An 11,930-nucleotide genomic window follows, 5' to 3' on the forward strand; every position below is an offset into this window, starting at 1 on the left:
TTAATATCATTTTTACTAGGAATGCATTCGTTGTGTAATTGATTGATTGGATGATACAAAGTTGATAGGTTGTACTTGTTAGCATTGTACCAACTAGTGGTGTTTAATGGTTAGCATTTTTCAGTTTGCCGATGATAGTTTTTAACCAATCGAACTTTGGTTGAGTAAATGGAGAGACAAGATAGATTATATTTAGATATAATCTTTAACCAATTAATCTATGATTAAATTAGTAGGGAGACAAAATATATTATACCTAGATTGCGGGGAGATGTTTTTATTGATTTGCCTAGCCTTGTAGGTTTAGGAAATTGAAGAGCGAGGAGAGGAATTGTAAGATTTGGTCTTGAATCGAACCAAATCCATAAGGGCAATGCCTTTATTATAGAGTTTTAATTAGCCTTTTTAGTTACTTGTTATTAATTAGTTTCCTTAGTTGTTTATTAATCAAATTGTCAATTTCCCTTTCGTTAACTCAAATATATATTAGATTGATAGTCTTCTTCCCTATGGATTTGACCATTTTTACTTCTAACTATGGTATTTAGGATTATTTAATTTTGTGTCTGTGACGATCAGCTCGACATGGACATAGGCCTTATTCGTTTCCTAGTCGAACCACTTTAGAAAAGTCCAGTCTTCACACCATTCTACAGGAGGTGCATCACCACCTTGGCCAACTCCGCGTGTGGGTCAAGTCTTCTTTGTTGGTTCCTAGGAATCACGCACCCATCTTGCTCGGTTCTCTCTGGAGTCAATTGAGTATCTCTGGTTGACGCGTGTCTTCGTCCCGATTTTTTAGTCGGTGTAGAAATTCGTATCAACAATTGTGAATTAATTTTTCAACTCCATTGACTGAATTTGCAGACTCCACAGATGGTGAGTAAGCTTTGACCAAACTAATTGTAAACAGTAGGAATAACACCTCAACAACCTGGCTTTGATACCAAATTGTAGCAAAACAAAACCAGAATATTTGTTACAGAAAGCAGAAGCAAGTGCTTGGTATGATTTTATTATATTAAAGACTTGACCTTGAAACTTACATTTATAGTGAATAAAGACAACTTCCAAGAAAAAACAAACTGCCCCTAATAGCAGTGATCTGCTACACTATAAACAGATTCCTATAAACCAGGTCCAGGACGACTTGGTGTTCATTTCAGCAACCAGATTCAACCCACTTTCACTCTTTGACATCATCAGTGAGTTGGCGATGAATCTGTACACAGAAGTTATCGTCTATCTATTTTACTCCCAGCCCAATCTGCATCTATGTAAGCTTCAACTTGAAGATGCCCACAATTTTCAAATAGAAGACCTTTTCCTGGAATTCCTTTTAGGTATGTCAGCATTCTATAAACAACATCAAAGTGTTCCTTTCCGGGTGAGTGCATAAACTGACTTACCACGCCACCTGCAAAATCTATATAAGGACGAGTGCGTAAAAGGTAAATCAGTCTACTAACCAGCCATTGAAACTTTTCTTTGTCAATTACTTATTCAGGCTTGGCAGGTTGCATTTTCACGTTGGATTCTATGGGTGTCTCAGCCACTTTACAACCTAGCAAATTTGTTTCTCCCGGCAAGTCAAGCACATATTTCTGTTGAGAAATAAATATCCCTAACTTAGACCTAGCAAATTCCATACCAAGGAAGTACTTCAGTGTACCCAAGTCTTTGATCTCACATTCAGGGGTAAGGACCCTTTTCAATCTTTCAAGCTCAGCAAAATCATCTCCTGTCAGCAATAACCTGAGTAGATAAGGAGATAAAAAATTATTGACAATTTTCAGCAATAACCAACATATCTAGTAAAAACTCTTAGGCCTGCATTAGTATAAATTCACAATTATAATTGCTCAATGTAATTTAGTATTTTTCCAGTGCTTAACCCAGTCAAAGAGAAATGAATGAATCTTTTGAAAAACTCCACCTACCCATTAAAATTGAAGAAACCTATATCCAACTTAAATAAGAAAGTCAAAATAACTACGATTTGTCAAGATCGAACTCACAAAAATACTAGTAACGATGCTAAATCCTTACAAAAAATATATATATTATCCCATGTCTGGATTATTATAACTCATAAATCTTCATACCTTCCACCTCTGATTTCTGGTAAGTATATTTCCCACGTTAAGCAATTCATCAGATTCGTTCTTGAACTCTAATATTGCCTTAGCCAAATCTTTATCTTCATCAGCATGAAAGAAACACTTACGATGCTTAGCATCAAGGACTAAGGATTCCCAAACAGATTCGCTTCTAGTCAAGGTTGTTTCATTCCCCAAAATCCAAAGACAGTGCCTATAAATCATCAAAGGAATAGTAGTTATTAGTATAGTTACCAAGAATGATCCAAAACCCATTTATGATAAAGTTTTTGCATAAGTTTTACCTCGCCCTTGTAACCGCAACATTAGTCCTCTGTGGCTTGGACATGAACCCAATCGATCCGCCACTGTTCGATCTTACAGTGGATATTATTATAATGTCCTCCTCCCCACCCTGGAACCCATCAATTGACTTCACTTTTACACAAAATCCATCTCTGTTCTCATAATTACGTCCAAGTTTTTCTTGAATAGCAAATACTTGAGCATTATAGGGAGACACGATACCAATGCTAAGCTTCAGTTTTGAGCGAGCCCAAGCTGCAAAGAAATATTACCAAGCCATCAAAAAGGAAATATAAGCACATGGAAAAAAAGGAAACACCTAACATTAATGGGCTTTTTCCATTACAGAAAGCACTGACCCTTCCATGTTTCATAGAATAATTGAATAAGTCTCTTTTTACTCCATCAAATATGTAGTTCTACCATTCTATTAATGATCAAACTTAGTGGTAAATATATACATAAACTATTGAAGCCTCTGTATGTGATTCTTCTCAGAGCTAGCAATTAAATCTGCCATCTAATAAAATCAAAATCGATCGAAAATAACCAAAATTAAACATCATGTTTTGCGTAAGAGGAGCTGAACAGCACATATCTTGTATCTCAAAGATCAATATAAAATGTTAAAAAATTAACAAGCCAAAAGGTCAACTGTTAGTGTAATTTAAAAAAAAAAAAAAAAAAAACCTCGAGATGGTAACAAGTGCATGAGACTCAAGAAAACATACCTTTGTACAATTTCTGCAGTATTTCCAGCACTACAGATACCTCAACCATATTTCTACGGCTATGGCCAATGTCGTCGAACTCTTCTCTTCCCCCAACTACATTAATGAATGAATAGGAACCAAACATTTTCCCTGGTAAATACTGTTTCTTGTAGACTTTTCTTTTAACATTTGGACCATTTAAGATTTGATTTTGATAGAAATACGAATTTGCAAAAGAGCTAATTGATGGATGCATTCTGTATTGTGTATTGAGCAGGTGTTTTGGGTGTCCTAATGAGCTCAACCTTTCAAATAAACTTATACCAAAACCAGCTTCGTCAGAAACCTAAAGAAAATGAAAATCAACATACACAAACTCAAGTTAAAGAGAATGAGAAGAAGTGATATGGAAACCAAGCAAAGGAAGAGGGAAATGTAAAAAAAAAAAAAAAAAAAAAAAAAAAAAATACCATTTACACATTGCTTTCGACTGTTGCAGGTAATTGCTGTTCGTCGCCGATTAGAACAGCATGCTTTATACCAGGGAGTTGCATAGGCATAATTGACTCACTTTCTTTCAACTGCGCCGCTTCATCAATACCAGAAAGCTCAGCGGTTCCTTTACCATGTAGTGCAGCAAATGTGAACTTGAAGCAGTGCAAAAAATCAAAGAGCCTTTTTGAAACAGAAATCGTTTAAGATTTTTTGTTTACAGCTTTTGGTGAGCCAAGTTCATTAAGGGAAACCCAAAGAGTTTCAAAGCAATGACATTTACTTCTGGTGGCAACAAGGACTTTGCATCCACAATTGACCCAGACAAATCTTCAACTTCGACTACCAGTGATGTGAAAAAAGCTCCTTCAGTTCTTCAAACCAAATTGCCTGAAACAGCAAAGTTTCAAAGAATCAGTAAACTAGTAAGGCCTAAAATTTTTTGGAAAATTTTTTCCGAAATGGGTATATGTGTGCAGAAGGTTCTAATGCAATTTTTAAGTGAAATCAAATCACTAAATCTGTCTCTGACAAACGAAGAAATGACTTGCACTTCTTGCTGCCTTCAGTTTTTTTCTTGCATTTTTTCCCCTTTTTTTTATTTTCATTTTCCAGAAAAGTTTGATACTGAGAAACACAACCTTCTAAAAATTCTGTCATGGAAGTGAAGCAACGTCTCCAACCTGTTACCAGTCCCAAGCACTCGACAAGCCTTTCAATACGGTAGTCCAAGTATATCTCTTCAATTTCTGCACCAACATTAAGTCTCTTCTTATTCCCAAATAAGAGCATATCTCCCAAAGGACGAAACAGAGTTGCTCTTCCAGTATCTGCTTCAGATGATTCTTTCACCAACTTCACAACACGCGACGCCACTTCTGTAATTGCAATATTTGTTGGAGCGCAAACAAGGGTTCTGCATTTCATTCTTAAGAGCCTAAAAAGCAGCATACTAACAGTTTTAGTTTTTCCCGTCCCTGGGGGTCCCCATATAAGCTCAATGCTGGCCTTGTGGTTACAATTGATCCTACGAAGACAAGCAAAGACAGCCTTTACTTGAGAATCATTCAAGGTAGATGATAAATTAGAACCGAATTTCTGAGCACAGACACCTCCATTGTGCTGAGAGCATAGTTCACAATTTTCCTCAACCTGTTATTTCATTGGAAATGTAATGGTTAGCACCGTGGTATAAAATCTACAAAAATGAAAAATATATATAAATTTTATGTCTTCAAGAACTTACTATTGTTTGACGACATAAAACTTTGTCGATAATCTTTGAATTCTGAGACATATGCAATGAGCTCCATATTCTTTTGTTCGGAGTTATGTTCGTCAAGAAAATTATAAACAATGATTTAGTCTTCTCATCTTCTACTTCAATGTCTTTCGAGGCTTGGATTTTTAAAGAAATAGTACTACCACTGCCAGATATTTTTGTGACGGATACAAAAGTCCACATCCTTCCGACCCCTTGCAAATCAGAAGCAGTTACAGGCTTAGCATCTGCTAGAACTAAAACATCCCCCGGCAATGTTTTATAAGCCTCCTTTCCGCGGTTCGTGCTGTTCCGCCAGTAATCAATCTTAAGTTCATACAACTTTTTTTCATAAGGCTTGGATTTCTTTAAAGAGACAAGTTTGGCAAAAGGTGTTCTTGAGATAATGTTCATGCCTGAATGCAGTTGAGCTCGCGTTTCTTCCAGTAGAGGAAAATCATATGACCGAAAATACTGATTCCTAGATTGAAATGATTTTGGAATTTTTTCCACCTAAAAGGAATAAAATATCAGAAATAATTCAAAACAGAATTTCAAAATATACTATTTGGCAGTCAGTATGAATTTGATTCAGGCATTTAGCACAAAGTGGATTATACATTTTTCTTTTTCTTATAACCAGAAAATGGCATCAAACATTTTATATATCTAATGTAAATTACATTAATGAATGATAAAATCACATAACTAAGAACACAATCAACAACTAATTTATTAATGTGAGTGATGCTTCAACAAAGATTCATTGGGCCACCAAAAAAAAAAAAAAAACTGCAATTTGTAAACGAAGAAGCAGAGGAAAACTTACATGGTCCTTGAAACGATTTGGATTAAGAATGTCGTCAAGAGTCCAAGAAAGAACTTTATCAGTGAAGCCATAGTCACTGAAAACTGGTCTTCTCTTGCTACGACTTCTGCTTTCCATCGATCACGGAGTTCTACCTCACTGTATTATCAAATAACAATTTGATCAGAGTGTTAAAAATAATTTCTCTGTTTGTTAGAAATGGAAAAAAATGAAGGTATTGCTTGTTTAGTAAGCAACTGAATCCATGCAACGAAGGAAACGAAGGAATCTCTATAAACATAAAAGCATCGAAAGCGAAAGCTCAGTCAGCTTTGTTTCTTTCATACGACAAACACAAACCTTGGAAAACTTTGTAAAGGCCAAGTTGATTTACCAAAAGTCTTGGTCTTCTCATTTTCTTCTTTTTTTATATTTTATTTATTTCACTAAGATACAAAACAATATTACCCTAGGGGAAATATTTTAATTTTAAATAAGTTTTCCAAACAAAAATTATTTATGTTTTGATCCATCCATTTTTCATACCTAAAATCTAACCTTTAAACCTTATAACATCTCCGAAAGACTCTTTATGTGACACAAATTATTTATTAAAAAGAGTTTATTCATATAAACAAGAATTCAACAGATTCTTTATTATTTAAATATAAATTAAAGAGTAAATTTGGCTTTTTACATTTAGAAAGTCAAATATCACTCTCTATTTCCATACCTTTTACTTATTAATTCTCTCTCTTATTAAGTATTTTTCTTAAAAATTTATAGAGTCCATTAAATTTGAATATAAATTTTGTTCTTTATAATTAAAAATTAATGAAGATGCTCTTTATTTATATAAAAAATATTATTTAAAATAAAAGACACTGCTTTGTTCATGCTAAATATTAATATTTGGTCATTAGACTCATTACAAGTAGTTACCTAATATGATATAGAGTTAAACATCACAAACAAAATAATTATCTCACATAATATCTTATTTATCTAATAGTTGTTTCACATTATTCCACGTATTAGATTAAATATCTATATTATTTCCTAATAGTTTTAAGCTTTTGAGTTAAATAATTGTTAAATAATTCATTAAAATTAATTTCGAATTCAATAATTTGAAATATTAAATTTGGATTAAAAAATTTCTAAAAATCAGTAATTTGTGAAGGAAGCTTAAATATCAAATTTGGAAAATCAGTAAGTTATAAGATTGTGAACTTAGGAGAAAAAGATAATAATTATCATATTTAAAAAAAAAAATGTAAAAAATTATAACTTGTGAACCAAGCTTAATGATGTGTTATTGAAAGACAAAGGTCTTTCATCACATGCTTTTGTTAAATTAAAGTAAAAATAAATTAAACTTTCAACGGAATTTACAAACACAAAAAAAAAAAAAAAGAAATAGTAATTTTCTTACTATTATTTATCCCTACAAAAGATCAGCACAATCCGGAATAAATAAATAAATATATAAAAAGCTTTCTTAAACATTGATTTTATGAATGATAAATTAGTAAGTTGATAAAGAAAAGTAAAAAGAAAGGGAGGGAGACAATTCAAAGCTTTGAGCAAGAGACCAATCATTTTTTAGTTTTAGTAGATAACTCTAAATAAACTAAAAATAAAAGATAAAAACTAATTTGTGTCGGCTCCTTAACGAATAAGAAACTATAAAAGGAAATTGAACAACTTATAAAAGAAGGGGAGTGATGAACAACTTATATTTGTAATGATATTATTATTATTTATTATAATATTAGGAGTAAAATTATTAAAAAAATAAATTATCAAGTAATCTTGAAATATTTAAGAAATTAAAGATATTTAGATTATTCTTATATAATCTACGATGATTATTATTAGTATAGAAAAAACTACTAAAATCTTTTATTACTTAACAATCAAACATATAATAATAGTAATATGAGATGATATTAAGAAATAATAGATGATTACCCTAACCAACCACACCCTCCAATAAAAAGTATAAACCAATTTGGTAGGAACCACTGGTGTCGGCTTCTTTAACGAATAAGAAATCATAAAAAGGAAATTGAACAACTTACAAAAGAGGGGAAGTTGATCAAGACACTCAATTCTGACTGTCAGCTGCATCCATTAAAAAGTGGCTACCTACTTTTTTCTTTATTTAAATTATTTCACAAAGACCTCACTCTTCTTTTTATAAATCTCAACATTTACATTTAGTTTGTCAGTCTCTCTTTCAAAGCCCAACTAAATATTGAAACTAAAAGTTTTCATTCTGAATCTGTTTTAAACATAAATATTATTCTGAAAATAATATAAAAATGACCAAAAAAAAAAAAAAAATCATCTATAAGAATATAATAATTAAAGAAATTATTTTCTTTTTCTTTGTAAAGATTTAAGATAGTTTTATAAATGGTCTCCAAGAATAAAATTAGAGTAGTTGAGAATTTAACTAAAAGAACCACTTCTTTCAGACCTTTTTTTTTTTTTTAAATTCTTGTTCCCACTCGAGTTGCATTTTTATCACTCAAAATAATCCTTTATAAAACATGTTTTGAATAAGTGTCATCGGCCAATTAAAAAGTGTCAAAAAATTTTCGTTTATTGATATAGAATTGTCATTTGAATGATAAAAGTGTTTATTTATTGATACAAATAAAATGCATATCTTTTTTTTTCAAGTTTAAAATAAAAGTATCATTGTTTGAATGTTAATACCCCTTTATTCAATTTTTTTTTTTCAAAACAAAACCATTTTATAATCTTCACTTATTCTTTTTTTTTTTTTTTTTGGTAACCTGGGTTTCCGGGCCAGCTTGCTTGTCTCCACTATTATTTTTATTTCCGAAAAGAAAATCTTAAAGTCTGTTTGGTATAGAATTTAAATACTGTTTTTTGTTTTTGAAAACAAGGGATATAACAAATCTTATGAAAATGTGTATGGTAAAAATGAGTAAAACCATTTTTTTAAAACAGTTTTCAAATACAATCCTAAAAACTAGTGTAAAATTAGAAAACAACTGAATTCACAATTTTTACAGTTTTTAATTTGAAAACAATTTTTAAATTTTATATTAGACACTTTTCCAAATATTAAAAATATTAAAATACAACTAAAAAATTTGAATTGTATTCTAGTTTTTAAAAATTATTTTTAAATCACAAATTAAACAGGCCCAATACATCATCATTAATCAATAAGAGAAGGAGATTGGGAGGAATAATGGTATATCTATTCCATTGATTTAACTGAGTATTTATAGAATACAAAATGTTTAAACCTATAAACTAAATCAACAAACTAGATTGTAGGTAATAGCAGAAACAACTTATACAAAGTCAGATAAAGAAATATTAAAAAAGATTCAAAACCCAGTTACAACTAAAGCAGCAAATAAGAGATTTGCTCTGTTATGCCCCCTTAAGATGGAGCTCGGGAGTAGACTCCAATCTTGTCTTTGAGAAGAAGAAATCTGGCTCAGGGAAGTGGTTTGGTTAGAGCATCAACAAGTTGATTAGCAGAGGAAACACGTGCAATCCGAAGAGAACCACCTTGAACTTGATCATGAATGAAATGAAAATCAATAGCTACATGTTTCATTCGTGAGTGGAAAACGGGATTAGAGCAGAGTTGAGTAGCCCCAACATTATCACAATACACAACAGGACTGGTAGAGAGATGAACATGTAGATCATGTAACAAAAAAGAAACCCAATTAAGTTTCGTTGTTGTGGTAGCAACTGATCGATATTCAGCTTCGGTGGAGGAACGAGCTATCGTCCTATGCTTCTTTGAACTCTAAGAGATAGCATTTCAGCCAAGGTAAACAATATAGGCATTGGTGGAGGAAAAGTCTTCCGGATTGCCAGCCCAATCAGCATCAGAGAAGGCATGTAAGGAAAAAGGAGAGTCCTTAAACAGCTAAAGGCCATCATTTATAGTGCCACAAAGATAATGAAGTAGTCGTTTAACAAGAGCACAATGCTCAGTTGTAGGTCTATACATGAATTGTGAAAGCTTATTAACCGCAAAAGCAATATCAGGGCGAGTAAGAAGAAGATATTGAATACTTCCTAGTATTGCCCGAACCTCTGTTGGATCAGAAAGAGTAAACCCACAATGCAATGTAAGAGAAGAGGAACTCATTTGAAGTGGAACTCATTGGAAGAGGAGTTGCCACTGGTTTAGCATCAGTCATGTGAGTTCTTACTTGAATATCCATTAGATAACGACGCTGAGAGAGTAAAATACCATGGTTGTTTGGGACAACCTCCATACCAAGAAAATATGTCAACATACCAAGATCCTTTAAAGAGAAACGATCAGCTAAAAGAGTAACAAACCTTTCCACCAAAGAATTATTATCTCCCGTTATACTCAAGTCATCAACATGAACAAGTAGATAGAGTCGATGACCATTCGAGGTAAGTACAAATAGAGATGTCTCAACATGAGAGTTCTTAAAACCAAAGTTAAGGAGAAATGTACGAAGTTCTTGATACCAAGCTCGGAGAGCTTGCTTGAGACCATAAATGGCTTTTCTGAGTTTGCAAACATGAGATGGATAATCTTGATCAATGAAGCCTTGTGGTTGAGCCCTGTAAACAGTCTTAGAGAGGTGACCCTGCAAGAATGCATTATTGATATCAAGTTGATGAAGAGGCCAGTCGCGACTCATAGCTAGGCTTAGAACTAGGCGAATGATGGTGGGTTTAACCACGGGACTGAAAATATCATGATAATCGACTCCCGGGCGTTGATGAAAATCTTTTGCAACCAAACAGGCCTTAAACCTGTCAATGGAGCCATCATAGTTATGTTTGATTCTAAAAATCCATTTACAACCAACAATATTATGACTAGGATTAGTAGGTACTAATTCTTATGTCCCATTTTAAACTAGAGCATCATATTTTTCTGACATGGTCCAACATCATTTTGGATCTTTGAGAGTTTGGGTTACGGTTGTAGGTTCAATATCGGTGGATTTGAATAATTGGGTATGAAGATTAAGCTTCTTGACAGGTTTGTGAATATTGTCTTTGGCTCGAGTGATCATTGAGTGCGTTGGATGGGAAGGGATACGGGAGGGTTGTCTTGGTGGTGGATTGAGTGTTGGTTGATTTGATGGCGTTGGTTGGTTTGAAAGGTCATTTGTAGAGGGTGTAGAGTCAGATGATATGATTTCAAGGGTGATGGTTTGTGTCAGAGCCTCACAATTGGAATGCCTTTGAATATCCATGTCAGATGGTTGCATGAGTGGTGGTGAAGAGCAAGTGTTGGTGTTGACTTTTATTATTGGTGGAACCCATGTAGAGATGGTATTGGACTTTGGACGTGGAGACGAAATGGATAAAGATGCAAAAGGAAAAATAGACTCAATGAATTTTACATGTCTAGAAACATAAATTTTTGATGTTGTAGGTAAGGCTATGCAAAACTGAGTACCCGCTCCGGTTTTAACCGAAAACCGGGTACCCAAATATTCGGGTACCTCTAAAAAGGTACCCATTAACCGACCCGGTTTTAGAATACCCGGTTTTACGGGTACCTGAAAATTTGGGTCACAAACTGGGTATCCGATTTGTGACCCGAATTTGATTAAAAATTTAAAATTACACAGCAGACTGCACCAGCTTTGAAATTCATTTGTGAAAAAAAGCAGTTTTGTTTACTCATACTATTCATTCATTCAAGAATTTGATTTTTTCTTTCTTTCATGCTTTCACTGTTATTGAATGAATTGATTGAAGGCATTTGAATAGAAAAGCAAAGCAGCAGTTGGTAGAAAAATTTAAAGAAAAAGCATGGGAAACCTCCACTATCACCTTCTCCAAAAGCATGTGAAGTTTCACATAACTTGCGTGTGCTTCTCTCTGCAATGGAGAATGTGAAATCAGCTGACATATTGCATGGGTCACATTAACCAACCCTATTTCTATTTCTATTTCTATTTCTATTTCAAACAACACACATAATGGAAGAGAGATAATAATAGACTAGAGAAGGCGAGAATCTGAATTTGGGAGTGAGAGAGATGGGTTTGAGTGCGACTTTGCGCCTATGTGCAGGTCCTGCAGGACTTGAGTTGAGTACTTGAAGTTGACGTAGTGACGGGTTTTAGTTTTAGGGCATAAGGGATTTCAGATTTGGGGCTTTTGGCTTTTGCGGTTTTGCGTTTTGCCTTTGAAAATTGAAAGTCTGCGTTTTTTTTTTTTAATTTAATAAAACCGGGTACCTG

The 11,930-nt window shown here is 33.3% G+C and overlaps 1 protein-coding gene across 1 annotated transcript; it reads right to left on the bottom strand.

The window, feature by feature from the left end:
- Window positions 1-1,227: 1,227 nt before the first annotated feature.
- Window positions 1,228-5,817, bottom strand: LOC116105043 (regulator of nonsense transcripts 1 homolog). The gene is made up of 9 exons (XM_031391465.1): window positions 5,701-5,817; window positions 4,857-5,384; window positions 4,127-4,762; window positions 3,957-4,000; window positions 3,598-3,793; window positions 3,137-3,464; window positions 2,405-2,660; window positions 2,106-2,313; window positions 1,228-1,755 (listed from the first exon to the last, which is right to left on the bottom strand). Exons 1-9 carry the CDS (start codon window positions 5,815-5,817, stop codon window positions 1,735-1,737), a joined length of 2,334 nt encoding a protein of 777 aa, XP_031247325.1. The 3' UTR covers window positions 1,228-1,734.
- Between the last annotated feature and the right edge of the window lie 6,113 nt (window positions 5,818-11,930).

This window comes from Pistacia vera, unplaced genomic scaffold (assembly GCF_008641045.1).
Source record: "Pistacia vera cultivar Batoury unplaced genomic scaffold, PisVer_v2 Contig491, whole genome shotgun sequence".
Taxonomy (NCBI): domain Eukaryota; kingdom Viridiplantae; phylum Streptophyta; class Magnoliopsida; order Sapindales; family Anacardiaceae; genus Pistacia; species Pistacia vera.